Source organism: Cupressus sempervirens, chromosome 2, assembly GCF_028749045.1.
Source record: "Cupressus sempervirens isolate cs-2001-9-10 chromosome 2, ASM2874904v1, whole genome shotgun sequence".
Taxonomy (NCBI): Eukaryota; Viridiplantae; Streptophyta; class Pinopsida; order Cupressales; family Cupressaceae; genus Cupressus; species Cupressus sempervirens.
Genome location: NC_143119.1, coordinates 777424648 through 777442278, shown reverse-complemented (window position 1 = coordinate 777442278; position 17631 = coordinate 777424648). Strand labels below are relative to the sequence as shown.

Here is a 17631-nt window from a genome sequence, read left to right as displayed (position 1 = left end):
TGTATTATCCTTGACTTGGTGTATTTTGAATTTCTTTATGTACAATTGAATTGGATGTAGTATCTAACATGTGAATGTAAAAATAATGCTTGCCTGTTTGAAAATGCTCTTCTAGATTTATTCTCCTGATCACCTATAGTTGCTTCCATAGTCCCTACAATGGTTATTCTCTTTCCTTTCATCTGTAGAAGTCCTTCTTAGTGGTTCCGGTGTGTCTTCTAAATATATTCACTTTTGACTCTAATATAATGATAGATAACACTAAGCTCGATAACAAACGCTGAGAGTGATATGTAATATCCAAGTTAAATTATTGTTCGCTGACTGGACTGTTGTGTGTATGGTCCTTAACTTATTCGTCATGTTTGCATATATATTAATAAGTCGCTCTGTAGGATGTGAAAATTCTCATGCCAGCTCACTTCAATCTCCCATCATTTCCTACAAATAATATTTCCAATCCCTAGTCTCTTAGCATGTCCATTGGATGCCAAATTGTATATTGTTTTCCTTTAAATCTCAGTATATTTATCTTTGTCTATTAGCCACGGATGAATATATGTTCCCAGTTGAAGTTTTTGTCTTTGCCACTGCCGTTAATTGTCTGTGTAAAACCTCCAAAGATATTTCTTTGAAAAGTCCAGGTGTGTATGTGTTTGACAATCATTCTTTCTGATGTTGCAATGAATGCTTGAGATTCCTTATGGTGCATTCTGTAGTGGCTGCTACTCTTCTCTTCATGTTTGCTTGTTCATGTCCCCTTGAGTCCTCTTTATTTTCCCTGATCCTGTTGTTTGTTCTTCTTCTCCTGTGCGTTGTAGTTCGTCCCTCTTGTGCTCTGCCCTCCTCCTCCAATCCTTTATAAATGCTCTCTATATACTTGCGTTGAGGTGAGAAGCCATGTTTGTAAAGGGTGCGTCTTTGCCTTAACATTACTTTAATTAATTTAGACCTTCATTTGGAGCCATGACAATATATTATTTTGCAAATCGTGGGATTGTCATTTCTTTTCTTGCATAAAAGATAGGCTTTGCTTTCTTTGATAGTTGAGAGTAATTTACTATCTTGAAATATTTTATTATTTCTATTATATTACTATTAATATATTATTATCACTTGATGCAGGAGCATCTTGCAAGAGAAAATTTATTTATAAATTTAAAAAAAAAAAAAATGGAGAGAGAAAGTGACGAAAATAGAAAGAAAAAAATAGAAAATGGAAAAAAGGAAGAAAAGAGGAATTTCTATTTTCGAGGTGCAAAGGTGGCATAAATAGAAAAAATAAGAAAAATAGTTGTCATTCCATTTATCGAGGTGTGTAGGTGGCATCTTAGAAGCTTGTGGAAAGTTTCTTAAATCTTGCATTTAATATTTGTTGTGATCCATAAAGGAAATTTAATTTTTTAATTGGGCCACATGGTGGTGCTTAGTTTTAATTCTAGAAGGTTATGGAAGTTGTAGAAGGTTGTGGATATTGTGTAGGTGGAATTCTAGAAGGTTGTGGATAAGTCATGTATTGGGTGGTAAGTGCCTATTTAAGCAAGGCATATGAGCATTTCTAATCAAGCTCGAGAAGTAGAAGCTAGAAGGCGTGAAGACTTCAAGGTGTGAAAGCTCTAAAGGTGTAGCTCTTCAAGTAGAAGTTCTTAGTGAAGCTCTTGGTGTGAAGACTCTTATTTGGGATTTCTCTTATGTTGAACAATTTGTAAACTTCTTTTTGAAGAAGTCATATCTATGATATCATCTAGTGGGTGTTGTAAGGATTTTCAAGTATAATAAAATTGCTTGTGAAGCATTTTTTTTATTTCTCTTGATCTCCATATTGTTGCACTCTTGGTTATGAATTGGTAGGGGTGGTGTGGCCCTTCATCAAGTGGTATCAGAGCGTACCTTCATTATCACTATATATTCCTAATAACTTATTATACTAATATCTTGTATTATTTATTCTTTGTATATTCTATCATGTTCTTATATGATTAAAATATACTATTATTTTATAATTATGTAATGCTTGATGACCTCTAATAATTTTCTAAATGTGGAATTATTAAGATATATATTTTATTGTTATTATTAAGTACCATTTACTTATTATATAATAAAAGATTCTATCATATTATTATTTCCATATTATCACTACATCAATTGATATAATATAATATTATATCAATTTGATTAAAATATTTAATAATAAATTGTTACAATATTTATTTAGTTGTTATTATATAAGATATTTATTAAATTGCTCTTTGAAATTGGGAACATCACAATCAAAGTGTGTGTCAATGTTAATGTTGCCCACTTTTTCACCTACCCTCATGCAATCTTTTCAAACCTACACTTACCCACCATCCATACTCCTAACCTTCCCCAAGGAATGAACTCATATCCTCCTTATACTTTTCCTACTATCACCTCCCTTTCATCACCCTATCAACCTCTTTGAACATGCATTGCTATGGTCTTGGCTTATCATGACATATCCTTCCAATAGGAGCACTATATAAATTGAAAAAGCTTCAACTCTTTCTAAAAATCCAAATAAAATGAAAAAGTGCCTTGGTGAAAACTTGATAAACAGGCTCCTTGGTAGCAAAAGTAAAGAAAAAAATCCATCATATGGTGAAATGTAATGTCCCCATTTTTAGCATGTTCCTGCAGTTGGCCAGTTCAGTTCACCATTGCGACCCTCGTGAGCTGAAAATAGGATTTGAGGGTCTTAGTTGTGTAGTTATAGGCTTTCTAACAACCTATGGTGTGATTTGGCTTCGTTTGAGGGACTTACTATTTAGAGTAAGTCAATCTGTTGGTTTTGATGAGCTCAGTTGAGTCAGAGGAGTTGGAAGATGTTCTCAGTTTTTACTTCGGGCTTCCAGTTTGGGCTCCAAGAATCTTGGAGGGAGTGTCTATTTATAGTAAGTCACCCTGTTAGGTTCATTCATCATCAGGATCACTCTACTGTTGTCAGATTTCAATTTCGATGCTTCTTCAGTTGTTTTCGTAAGACGGGTGAATTATTATTATTTATATAAATACACTGAGGTTGCTATTTTTGATAGTGTTGTTGGTTGGTCACCTCAGTATCATAGCTTGTTGGAATCAGGACGAAAAGTTTTAAATCATGGGAACAAGAAATAGTGGCCTTACATGTCAGTATTTTAAGTTATGGTGGAAAAGGTCATTTTCAAAGCCAAAAGCAATTAATAAATCAGATTATAATGGCACTTTATTATATTTTAATGTTGTGTGTGGGAAGCTTCTTAAGTGAAGTTCATTTGGGAAACTTTGTGCCATTTGGAGATTATAAATATGAGCCCATTTGATGAGTAAAAAACATCCAATTATTTGATTATCTTATTTTGGTCTTGTTGTCTTCGTGACATTTCTGAGTTTGAAGTTTGTGCCCTTGTTAAAGCATAAGGGTTTGGGATCTACAACTGAAGTATTGTAGATTTAATTCTGAGAATCCACAACTAAAGTATTGTGGACTTTTTGAGTTTTATTATCGTTTCCTCTTTCTGTATTAACTGTGGCTGAGGAGCATTTATGCAATTGAATATTATAATTTCTCTATTGCTAGACGAGGGTTTAGTTTGCAAATTGGAATTTGTTTTGAGCAGCATTTGTAAGGGTAGATTATGAACGCTAGATTGAAATTGGACCAAGCGGCTTTCAGTTTGACTTTGAAATTATATTCTACGGCAAAGACCAGGTTCTTAATTAGTAAAATTCAGTTAATATTACATAGTTTGAAAGTAAATAGGCTGGCTTCAAATTCTGATTTATAATTAGCCAACAATTAAATTCCCTTTTCATTATATTGCTATATGGTTTGTCGATGAGTGAATTCAGAGGCTGGTGTGAATTATTTCAGAATTGTTTATTGGCCTTTGGTATTTATTTATGAAAAACTTATAAGGCCAAAATTAAATAAATTTGTGATCAGTTTCTAGTACATCTTGATATAGTGTTTGAAAATTTAAGACATCATATATTCAGTGGTAATTGGGCTGCTTGCCAAGTGTTTGACAAAATGTCAAACCATTCACATGTGAAAGAAATTGATGCTTGATTTAGCTATAACTAGAGAGGGTTATTACATGAAAGCCACTTCTTTTGGCACCTTGGATAAGTACCATGATGAAAACTTGGCAATCAGGTGTCAATCGTGATTCTTCTATCTTTCTACTTTGATCTTGACAAAGTTGAGTTATCTTTGAGCATTGGTTATCTTATTTGTCACTTCCTTGTCATGACCTTGCTTATTTCATAGCCTCCATAAATGAGCTTCATCCTTATCATTCTATGCCATCGCTATTCTGTCCAATTGACCTCTTGGTCTTGCTCAAAATCTAAACATGGTTCTCTTAGGCCTCTTGACATGTCTACTCTTTTAGATTACATGCTTTCAAGCTATCTCTCTTATTGGCTCCCACTGCTTATCTATATGCTATCTCGCTGCTTATTGGCTTCCACTGCTTATCCTATATGTTATCTCGCTTGTTGGCTTCCACTGCTTATCCTATATGCTATCTTGCTTGTTGGCTTCCGCTGGTTATCCTATATGATATCTCGCTAATTGGATTTAACTGCTTATCCTAGATGCTATCTCCTTTCCTGGCTTTCTTGGCTTATCCAAAACCTGCTTCATATGGCTATTTTCCCTAGCTTGGGTACTCTTGAGGAATCAGTCCTTGAGGATCACTTTCACTAGCTCCATCCATTCTTGCTTATCCATCTTATCTACCTTGCTAATCCATCATGTCTTACACCTTGCTTGACACTGGGACAAAATGATGTGATCTTGCTTAAGAGCTATTCAATCATGCCAAGTGATGAAAACCTGGAAATAGGCACTACTTGAGACCCTTCCACTTAGGTATATCAGCATTTTGCTTTGCGCTCATGAACCATTCATCTCACATTGCTTTGCCTTGCCTAGCTTGGAACTGACTCTCATCTACTTCTAGGGGGCACGAATTGCATAACTTACCAAGGTCTCCTTGTTGCGTTGGGGTTTCTTTGGCAACTTGCTAAACAATGTTTCTCAACACTTCCCTTGACATCGAGTGTTTCTCAACACTTATTAGATACTTTAGCTACAGTCTTGAATGTTGTGATACTTCTCATTGGTAGACTTGAGTCCCAAGGAGACAGTCATATGACTTCCACACACACACTTAAACATTAAAGTTGGTTGAGACTTTGCAACAAATGGATTTTCATATTTAAATCAAAGACATTTAAAACTAATAACTCCCAACATCCATAAAAGTAACTGAATCCATTTCACCTAACAATGACTACTTTAAACAAATAACAGAAAATAACTGTGATCATATCCAAGATCGACTATTAACTATTCTTAATTCTAACTTCATGTTCAGCTGAAATAAATATAACAATTTTTTATCATAACTGTAATCATGCTTAATCAAAAATAAGCATATTCCTATTCAATTGAAATAACAAATAGCTATTCTAACTGTAGTCATATTGAACTGAAATAAACGACTAATTAACATACATGTAGTCGTGATAAATTGATTAACAAGTAAATGCTTAACAAGAAAGAATGAAACATGCTAGTATCATCGAAGGATCTTTTATCTGGTTGTACAAGCCTCAGTATTGGTGAGAGGAGAAGCATTAACATAGGCTTAACCTCCCAACCTCGGATCATACTTATCCCCACACATCCTAACATATTAGAATGGCTCTCCCTACCTCAGGATCAAGCTTGGGATGTTCTTCAGTCCAGCCATTCAAGCTACAAGGTGGTTTGAGTGCCCACTCAGTTATACCTATATAACTGATGTTACGGACATCAAGTGATCATTGAATGTCACATATGCCTATAAACTACCTTGGCCAAGGATTTCCAATGGGTACATTGACCCAATCACCACCGCTCGACTTGACATTAGGTTTCATTCAGGAATAAGCATGAGCTAATAAGTATTCATTATTTAGGTTATACACTTCTAATTTCTTTTTTGTTTCCTTGCAGGTTCATTTCCACCTCTTCAACATTTCTTGGCTATCAACCTGTGAATACCAGGTGCATTGGATTATGAGCTCATTGCCCCTTTTTCACCTCTTCACCATTGTGGCTTTATTGCCAGTGAGTCTTAGGTGCATTGTATTATGAGCTCGCTGCCCCTTTTCACCTCTACACCATTGTGGCTTTATTGCCGGTGAATCCAAGGTGCATTGGATGAGCATACTACTCTTATTATACATTCATCATGGTTTTAAAAAAAAGAATAATTATTGCTGTCGATATCCATGTTGTTTGTGATGGTTCATATATCATTTTGATCCCCTAAAGTTACCATTCGACTTCTTTATCGATGGTCTAAGATACAATAAAAAATAAAAATATATAAAGAAAAACAAAAGTGGAAGGCTCTATGAAATTCGATAGTGACCAACAGCAATGCTACTTATGATAACCTCTGTCCTAATACTGAATTACCATGCCTAGCCGGCTGCAGTAGGTCTTATATTCAGAAAATGTTGGAAGCATTTCATAACCTAGTTTATTGAAGGCCTTGACTTGGATTCAGCTCCCTCACGTCTTCCAATCGAAACTCTTGCACGGCTTAGTTGAACACACAAATTTGATCAAGTCGGATACGGCAATTGCAAGGTACTACGGATATAGATAATTTACCGTGTTATCTTAAACTCGGTTTGTTGCAAAGCATGCATACGAAAATGGTAGCAAAAAGATAGTGAGGCTGGGAGTTGTATTGCCTGACTTCTAATACGGCTTCTATATAAAAGACTAGCCGTGGCTTCTCAGCTTCCATTGGTTTCAAAGAAATCCACTCGAATTCCAATTATTAATTCGATTTGAAAAAAAAAAAAGAAAAAAGAAGGAAAAAATAAAAAGTTGTAAAGAGGAGTTGAGAAGATCATAATTTTCATTTATTATTATAATATATTGTTATATACGTTCATGTAAGTATATCAATGGGGTGACATCATTAAATTACGTTATTATAATTTATTGATGCCATTTCATTTTTATATTTAGGTGTTCGTATGTAAGTATTTATTATAATGATATGATGAAAATTAATTAAAAAATCTCTTAAGGTATGTCTTATATTTTAAATTAGATTATTTTATGTTTTTCCTATATTGTTTTCTTAATAGCTCATGCGGGTCCCATAATGTATCTTGTGGTCAAGTCATCGTATCCCTTTCAAGGAAGTTTAAGGTCATACCTGCTGATCCTAATGATTGAACTAAGCGAACATCCCATTCTGATGATCCCGTTTAGCAATGCTTCCCTTCTCTTCATCTTCTCCTGCAATCACCAATGAAAACACTAGCTGCATGCTTTCTTTTGTGACTGAGATGATCATTAGCATTGCTTCTAGGAATTCACAACTGTGCTCATTCATTAACAATGCTAAGCGTCCATGAACAGACCCTTCAAGGCGGCCACACTCACTAGAAACTTGAAACTTTGGGCAGAGATCAGAACATAAGTTGAATATGTACAGGTGCCTTTGTTTCACCAGCAGTCTATGCATTCATTATTAGATTTACTCTGCCTGGAGTGAATCATTTGATTGATTAAGCATTTAGTAAATTTGCGGTGAACTGGTATTGAAGTTTGGAAACATAGCCATCTGCTATATGGCTGTAGTTGATAGCAAGTCTGCAATATGTTTGATAAAATGACTCAACAAAAGAGAAGTTTCTGAAATTATTTTTCACTGATAAGTAGGAGATAATTTCCACAGCAAGTCAAATTGTGATATTGCTATTAGGATTTTTAACTGTGTAGTTTTTGAGTCAAACTCATCGACCCATGTTTCATGAATAGTGATTCAACATGAATCCATCTTTCATGAGAATAAATGGAACACTTAGCACTCATTGGATCTAGGTGATGCTCACAGAGTTGAAGCACCGGGACTTCCCGGGAGGTCACCGAACCAAGTACTACTCCAGCTTGAGCGCGCTTAGTTAGGAAGTTTCCTCCATGGTTAAACCCACTCTGCTTGCAACCCCATTTGCAAAACCTTCACCAAGTGTTGTGCCTTATGAACCATTCTTAGTTTTCATGTCAAATGTTTGTTCAAATGCTGATGTTAAAATAGTTTGATTATTGGTGAAGCTTTGCTTGGATGCTAAGTGTTTGGGTCAATGGCTTTATGATACAAGTGATTATATAAGATTTCAATTATCATGCAAAAGTTTGACAGAATTCCTGTGCGAAGAATTTGGGTTGTGTTTTTGGCTCAAGAACTCAGAAATTTCAGATCAGAATCTGCACACCATCTATTTGATGAAATGTCTATAAGACAAAACTGAAATTTGAGGAGAGAGTAGATATGGGATCTTACACTTACCATCCACACAGTCAACTCCAAATTAATTATAAGTATTTAAAATAATAAAATAATTAATATACTATATTTATATCACTTCATACCTTTTTGCATATATGTATTGACGATATCTATCTCATTTATCTTAGACCTCACATTTAAAAAGTTTATGGTTATATTTGTATTTAACCTTATGTTTAAACTTAAACTATTGAAGTCAGATGTTATTGTTTTTTCCTGAGTTGCACGATTCGTGGGTTCAATGCCTAGGTATTGGTCCAGTTTGAACTGGGTCACAGTCTGGGTCTGTCCACCTGTGGATCCAAAGAGGGTCCATTCCAACACAAGTTGTTTCATCCACGTTGAACCCAGGTAAAACTTGGGAAAATCTGGGCAGAGCAAGAATGATCCAGGTGGAATAAAGCATCGTTCTTTTGTACGTAGAGTGGATTCTTGAGTCTCATCATTGGTGAAGACTCAAAATACTTAACCCCTTTCTCTCTCATACCCAAAGAATGTGTACCTAAGGAAGTTTGACTGAATGCCATCACCATTTCATATCAGTAAAGTGATCTCATAAAGTCAAAAGGAAGCCCACCTGTGTAAATGCAGCTCACAATGTCTTCATCTCCAATATTCTTAGTCTCAATTTAAAATGTCTTTTCCGTAGGAGAGAGTGATGGTCTTCTTGGAAAAACAATGTCAAGAAGAAAGGATGTGAAGTGGACAACCTACAACTAAAGATTACCCTCATATGCTGCCCTCACCCATCAATAGCTACACGATGAGCCTAATATTTGGTTGCAAAACAACTTGCAGTTTAACTCTATCTCACAAAGAAAACTAAACGTTAAGGATTGGAGCCCAACTACATACAAATATGACATATCCATTCACCCATGACTAAATTTTATCAACATATAAATGTCTCTTTTCATTACATATTCTGAAAAAACACTTACATTGGTCAAACTCACAAACTTGGCCTTCCCCTATTTTCCATCTCTCTGCCCCTTCCATTTTGTTGTTTATTTGATACTGCGTAACATTCTAATCTTAACTCATGCTTCTAGGCTGCACATATGTGTGTGTGTGTGCGCGCATGCACGCTAACAAACTTAAACCCCATTTTGTAGATTTTCTATATATATTATATAGAGATAGATGGATAGATGAATGGATAAGCATGATCCTTGATTTTGAGGATCATTTTCCTTCAAAAAAAGACAGATGAAGCCTCTCCAAAGTCCCATTTTACAAGACGTGTCTTGGAAGATAGACTATGAAGTCCCTTACCTAAGGATATGTCAAGTGAATGTGACAAGTTTTCCACGTCCAAGAATGGGCTTCCCTCAAAACAAATTACCAAAATTAGGCAACAAGTCCCCAATAACAAAAGTTTAGAATGTGCCTTGAACTACTTGTTTCATGTATTCTTTGGTACAATAAACAATGAAATCGCCCAATTGATAATAAAACCCAAAAAAAAGGTCGATAGCCCAGACAAAGACTACATACCACAACTCAGTCCTTTGTTGGCAAATAAACAACACCAAAGGAAGATTGAAATAGAGAATATATCTATTTTGTACATTAAGAAAGGCAGAGATGGAGTCACACTACATCATGGAGTGCCTGGCTTACAACATCTGTATCAAGTATGACAACAACTTGAAGTTTGACAGTTGGACTGTTTTTTAGAGAAGCAAATAAAAAGAAAACAGAAGAACATCTTAACAGGATTCATGGTAAATCCAACGTCAAGAAAGGAGGAGCAATATAGTGAGCTTAACCTGACACCCCCTTTCTATTAAATGGTTGTTTGTGGACAACACATTCTGAATACCTGTCAACGGTTACAAGACTATTTGGTATCATGGACATTAAAAAAAATCATTCATTATTTTCCTCTTTGAGAACTGAAACAAATTTGTAGGAGTGTTAAAAGAGCACCACAAGTATCAGTCATACCTCAAGAGCCGTTCGACCTTTTAGAACTCTTTCTTTATCTATGCCCCAAGTCAGACAATCTGTGTTATGCCTCCCTTCACGATCAGTAAAAAAGATATCAGCATTTTCCCTACCTATCTCCAGTACCCACCTGGGTAGTGGAATGTGCACTTCATCCCTAACATTTCCTCCACATTCATGAAATGACATGGATACCTGTTATATTAGAACAGTGGAAACTAAATGTATCAGAGTATATCAAACCACCATAGCTTTGGATTCTGCAAATTGATCATGCTGAAGAAACATGAATATGTTCTCACATATATGAAGTTTTATTTATAGAGTCGAAAAATCCTAGATACTATACAAAGCACTATCCAATGCTCTTAAAGAATCGGCCCATTGAAGGCCATCCCTTGAAAGCAGAAAATAATTGAGCTGTGCCTAAACCATATCAAAGCACGTGAAATTGTGCATGAGACAAACTTCTATTTAGTATTTACCCACTATCATATTCTACATACCATACAAAGAAATATCTGATAAACTATACATGAAACTAACATATAATGTAGGAAAATCATAGATGCTGTACAGTGGTACAAAGCAATATCCAATGTTCGTAGAGAATTAGCCAATTAAGGCAAACCCTTGAAAAACATTGAGCTGTGCCTAAATCAAATCAAAAGCACAGAGATTTGTGCATGAGACTGACTTCTAGTAGCCCAATAATATTCTATAAAGAATTTTACTCAGCTGAGTAAACTTGGCCACATTAATCTCGAATACTTGTATGAAAATTCTCCAGGAAATGTAAGATACAGTAGAAATCCTTTATACATACATTCAGACTTTTAACAATGCCAATCCCTTTCAAGGGTTGTTACAGAAATGTTCTTAAGAAAGCAATTCTTCTCAAAGACAATTTAAAAGTGTTGTTCTAATGAGACTGAATAACTATGTAGTTGATGTTCATTGCAGCTTTTTATAAAATTCGTCAACAGTATGTAATATGCTTGAATTCAATAATCTTCACCTAAAAGTTCTTTCGCTACAAAGAGCACATGAATGAGAAAGAGAAAGATCCATCCCAGCTCTGGAGAGCTCAGAAACTGTTACAGAGTAGAACTCTGATACACTTAAGATGTGTATGAATCATTTATTTTGTAAGATATCTTAGATTTAGAAAATTCAAGTGCTTTCTTTACTAATGTCCATTTCTAGTCAGAAAAGATATTATAATCAACACGGGATTGTTGATAACAAATCAGAATGATGGGGAGCTGAAGTCTGAACTCTGGAGGTTGTTTTTCTCCACAATGCTCTTCAATGATGCCCCATTGGGAACACCTTGAGCTATGTACATGTTATCTGTGATAGACTTGCAACTAATGGAAATGGACTAGTTATCACATTCATATTTACATTCTCCCTGAGAAATATCCAATGCCCTTAAAGAATTGGAACCATATTTCTCCACGGGAAAGTTCAAATCTGAGGAGAAAATCATCTTAACCACTCTGGAGCTCATCTTGGAAGGTACTTAAAATGTGTTGCAATATAAGATATAAAGATGTAAAAGAGTATATACTTGAACTGTTGTCGGTAAATTCTATATTGTAGCCATTAGGAAGAATAGTATCCGAAAGGACACATGACGGTTGAGTCACCCCTTCGGAAAGTATATGTACACCGTTCGGAAGGGACTTTGGAATCATCATTGTAATCATCTTAATAATATTGCAAGCAATGAAGTGCATATTGCGTATATGAATAAAGTATCGGTTTTGTGTCATATCTTGCTATACTACATGCGATAAGTATCCTTTTACCCTGTACGATAAACATTTGGCACCGTTGCCAGTCAATCTTGGAACGAAGGAAGTGTGATGAAGATTAATGCCTAATTTGCTTAATAAAGATATGAATAAGATAAAAGATAAGGATGAAATACGTACAGCACAAGAAGTTTTAATTTTAGCACAACAGGTGGAGTGCAGACAGAAGCTTCAGCAGATTGCTGACGGACACTAAGGGGGTGAAGGGGCATAGATGGAGGGAGTGCATTAACCTAGCAGACCGAGGAGTGCCGGGGAGTTGCTAGAAGAGACTCAACAGCGATTAAATTTGGTGGATGAGACAAGGGAGGAATTCCTTAACTTGTATATGCCAAGGGTAGAGAATTTGAACGGAAGAGAAGTAACTCGCATGGCTCGAAGTGCCGACGAAGCACGAGCGTGGAGTGAACTCTTCATTCCTGATACACCTGACGAACGGATACAGGCAGAGAATTGAACAATTTCAGTTGAGGAAGATCTTTTCTCACTAGGAAATGCAGTTGTTGGAAGGACAGTTGTTCGAAGCAGCACGGTTGTGTAGAACAATGTGGGTGTGCATAACAATGTGGGTGCTCAGAACCACACGTGTGCTTAGAACAATGCGGGTGCTCAGAACAACGCGGGTACACAGCAAGTACCACAGAATCAAAAGAAAGTAGCAATTGTAGGACCAAAGGAGAAATTGCCGAAGTTCAATGGTGATGGGACAACAGATCTGATCAGACACTGCAAGACATGTGAAACAATATGGACAACAAATGGTGTAATGGACGAGGATGATTGGGTTCGGCAATTTCCAGTGACTCTACGGGGCGTAGCAATTGATTAGTTTGCAAATGCAGATCCTTAGAAGCTAACTACATGGGCAAAATTAGGAAGGAGTTCATAGTAGAGTTCCGATTGCTAACGGACGATAACGAAATTGTTGCAGAAATATAGAGCACAAAGCAGGGAAAGAACGAAATGATCCGTGTCTATGCAAGAAGGCTAAAAGAGTTAGTGGGAAAGATGGAGAGCCCACCAGCTGACGGATTAAAGAAACAATGGTTTGTTGAGGGGCTAGGCCAATGCTGAAGAAGAAAATGAAGATTGTACCTCCAATATTGTACGCAGATACGTATAATAGGGCGATGGATTTGGAGAGTGAACATAAAACAAGCAAGAAGAAGCACAAATTGTCGGATTTAGACGATTCATCATCCGAAAGTAGTAGTAGCGATGAGGAATCAAGCAAGAAAGTTCGAGCGTTGCAGAAGGATATGCTACGAATGATGAAAGAATTTAAAAATCTGAAAAAGAATCCTGACTCGGTGAAGGGGGAATTGTGGTGTACGGACTATAAAGAGGAAGGCCACACAAAGGGCTCCTGCTTGAAAAAACAATTCTGTGATATCTGCCAGGTTGCGAGACATTCCATAAAGGAATGCCCATTTAATATGAAGTCAAAAGGACACCAACAAGTGTTATTGATGCAGGAAGTGTCAGTCGGAACAAACACGAACAACAATGCAACCTCAAGAGGATATCGCACCAATAATCAACACAGAAGGGGTGGTGATAATAATAACAATAATAACAATGGAGGGAGGAGTCGAATACAATACGACGTGAGTGGACAACTGATGATAGAGTGTCGTGCGTGTAACCTCTAGGGGCACTTCGCCAGAGATTGTACCACGAAGGAGACGCCGCAACTATTATGCAAATGGTGTGGTCCGGGAGACCACGAAGATTCAAAATGCCCGAAGCAGGGGGTAAATTTGTTAAGCATTGAAACATGTGATGAGGAAACACTAGCCATTACATGTGAGCAAGCTAAGAAGGTAAAGTACTCTGATGCAGAGGAAGAAAAGAAGAGGTTGCAACAAGCACGAATGGAGTTGGTGAAACAAATGGAAACAGGAAAGTTGCAAGCAAAAGACATTGCTGATACCTTGAAAAGGAACCTAGCTGAACAAAACATGATAAGGCAAGTAATGCAAACAGAAGTTCCAATAAAATTAAATGACCTTCTTCTTACAATGCCCCAGTTATGGACGGCGATTATGAATATGACATCACTTTCGAAAGTAATGGAAGAAACAAGAAAGGAGGGCAGTGAAGCGACTGCAATAGACCCAGTGCTACTAGCACTCACGACGAGAAGGCACCCGACAGTAGTCGAGATGGGTATTCTGGGAACTATACTTACAGACACAATTGTGGACAGAGGGTCAAGCATGAATGTGTTACCATAAGATATATGGAAAAAGTTGGGACAACCTACGTTGTGGCCACCTACATTCCGGTTACAACAGATTAGCACGTAATCAAACCATTGGAAACCTTGATGGCACAGCCGGTAACCATCGGAATGCAACCATTTCTATTGGATTTCGTAGTCATTCCACTAAAAAGAAAAGGGTATAACACTATCCTTGGACGGGGTTGGTTGGGAAAAGCAAAAGTAAAATATGATTGGAAATGAAATACCTTGTCCATGGAACGTGGAGGCAGAAGATTTATAATCGACCTACACACACAAATGGTAGGTGAGGAGGCAGCGTCATCAGAGTTTACATGTGAAGGTGAAGGTGACGATGAAGGAAAGAAGAGAATGGAACCGGATGAAAGAGTATTGAGATTAGAAGGAGAGTTGAATGATGACGACCTAGACTTAGTGAGCGACCTACTCCACTGGCAGATGAAGGATTATGAGCTCTTTCTAAGTTGTAACATGTTGGGTGTCGAGAAGGAAAAAGAAGGGAACGAGTTTCCGAAAGAGTATAGCAAAATAAAAGAAGGAGAAGTGTAGGTGGATGAGACGTCGGCCCATACATTTAGTGAGGACAAACCTATAAAGTATGAAGAGCCTACTGTGAAAACAATGAAATTGGGAGATGAGGCTAATCTGAAAAATATTCTTGTAGGAGATGATTGGAATCTAGTCCTGAAGGCAGCAGCGTTCAAAATATTTATGGAGTACAAGGACGTCTTTGCCTTGACGTATAAAGATTTAAAAGGAGTGCCACCAGAGTTATGTGTCCACTAGATACCATTGATAGAAGGTGCAGTACCTGTATGGAAGCGGTCCAACTAGATGAACAAAAATTATGCCGCACGAGTCACGGAGGAGATTGATCGAATGTTGGAAGCAGGGATTATTTTTAGAGTACAGACAAGTGAGTGGGTATCTGCGATTGTGATATCTCTAAAAAAGGACACCACATAAATAAGGATATGAGTAGATTTCCAATGCCTAAATGCAATAACAATCAAAGATCCGTTTCCAATACCATTCATGAATAGCATTTTGGAGGAAGTTGCGGGGCATTAGATTTATTCATTCATGGATGGGTTCTCGGGGTACAACTAGATATCCATCGCCAAAGAGGATAGATTAAAACAACATTCATCATGGAAGATGGAGTATACGGCTACAACAGGATGTCGTTCGGACTATGCAATGCTCCGACTACGTTCCTGAGAATCATCCTACACATATTTGATAAGATGTCTATCGGAAACTTTAAAGCATTTATGGATGATTGGTCAATCTTTAGCGCAGAGGATAAACATATAACGACACTCGGAGAATGCATGGAGAGGTGCAGACGGGCAAGGTTGGCACTGAACTCGAAGAAATGCAGGTTTGTGGTACCTCAGAGGAAGCTACTAGGACACATAGTCTGCAAAGCAGGCCTGAAGATGAATCCAGACAAGGTTCACGTAATTTTGGAGATGCCACCATCGATAGACATATCTAAAGTAAAAACATTTCTCAGACACATTGGATATTACCGGAGGTTTATCAAAAGTTTTGCAAAGATTTCCTACCCACTCGACAAACTCACCTGCAAGGGCAAACCTTACAAATGGGAAGCGGAGCAGAACGAAGCTTTTGATGGATTCAAAACGAGGTTGGCCATGACACCAATTCTAGCCTATCCAAATTGGGATAAGAAATTTCATGTTCATGTAAATGCATTGAATTATGCCATTGGAGCAACACTTGTGCAAACAGGTGACTACGGATTGGACCATCCAATGTATTTTGCAAGTAGATTATTATCTAAGGCAGAGAAAAACTACAATACAATGGAGAGAGAGGCACTAGGGATGGTGTACGCAGTACAAAAATTCAAACATTATTTGTTGGTGATGCCATTTGTGTTCTATGTAGATCATCAGGCGCTACTATATTTGGTAAATAAGTCAATTATTCAAGGAAGAATAAGTCGATTGTTATTATTATTGCAGTTCACATTCAAGATTGTGATGCGGCCAGGGAAAAGTCATGTAAGTGCAAACCACCTGTCAAGGATAAAATCTAGAGAGCCACCGGAGGGAGTCAATGATGATTTTTCGGATGTACACCTATTTCACGTAGTAGTACTACAATCCTGGTTCACACGTATCGGGGAGTATCTATCAACAAGACAGTTTCTTAGCGAGATGCCGTCGAATGAGAAGGAAGCTGGTGTTAAGGAGCCGGACATTTCAGTTGATCAATGGGCTACTATATAAAATGGGACCCGATTAGATTCTAAGGCGATGCGTCCTAGAGGAGGAAATTTTGAAGGTATTGAAGGATGCGCATGACGGACCGATAGGAGGACACATGGGGCCAGACACAACTGCGTAGAAGATACTTCTGGTAGGATTATGGTGGCCAACCGTACACAACAACACTAGAGAGTGGTGATGGAGCCCAAATTTTTAGGCCTCCATTTGAGGAAAGTGCAGTGAACAACCGGCATGATGCGAGTCAAAAAATTATTCAGGACACCAGTGCTGATGAAGCTCCAGTCATATCAATATCTGCACAACTGAAGTACAACATTGATGTTGTATGTGAATACATAATAGAGAAGATTCCCATTCCTGAGCCTAATCTTGTTGCCCTGTATGACATGATTATACTCAAATCATTTGATGTAAATAAACTTGGTGCTGAAGTTGATGGAATAAAAGTGGTGTTGCTGGTAAAAATATGCCAAGGGGTATTTTGAAAATGAATTAAAAAGTTGAAACCTGTCCTAGCATTACTGTTAAAGATGAGAATGGCAATGTACACCTTGATGGAGTCTAAGCTTTTTGCAAAATCTGAGTCTTCATAACTCATTTCACCAGCAAATACATACAAAGTCATAAATTCAGTCATCACAACTAAATTTTTAATTTGTATGAGGATTATGCATCTCGAATAAGAGCATGAATCTATGAGGAGTCATAAATCTGTTCAAGAAAATAAGCTTAATGAGTGACATTTGATTTAGAAGAATTTGCAGAAGGCTGAAATGGTTTGATTGGTGCAGAGTTTAAGGCTCTATGCCTATGGGCTGGAATGTATGCTATGAAGAAAAGAAGGTGCATGTGATGTAGACGTAAAGCCTTTACAATGATACTGTGAACATAACTAGAGGATGCCATAAAAGTTCAGATATTCTCCTCATTGAGATCCATATCCTGCATCAAACCAGAGAGTAAACATATTAAATAAATGG

At 37.1% G+C, this 17631-nt stretch overlaps 1 protein-coding gene across 4 annotated transcripts in view; it reads right to left on the bottom strand.

Moving 5' to 3' along the window:
- The window catches only part of LOC149575779 (beta-amylase 2, chloroplastic-like), a 187433-nt gene that overhangs the window by 55139 nt on the left and 114663 nt on the right, over positions 1 to 17631 (bottom strand). For 3 of the 4 annotated variants that reach the window (XR_016360233.1, XM_089815567.1, XM_089815569.1), the window contains exon 5: positions 10326 to 10520. The exons of the other annotated variant lie outside the window; for it this stretch is intronic. Coding sequence is in view for 2 of the 3 variants with exons in the window: in XM_089815567.1 (XP_089671693.1) it covers positions 10326 to 10520 (195 nt within the window). In the remaining variant the exon portion in view is untranslated. The remainder of the gene's footprint in view (positions 1 to 10325; positions 10521 to 17631) is intronic. 4 annotated transcript variants of the gene reach the window in all.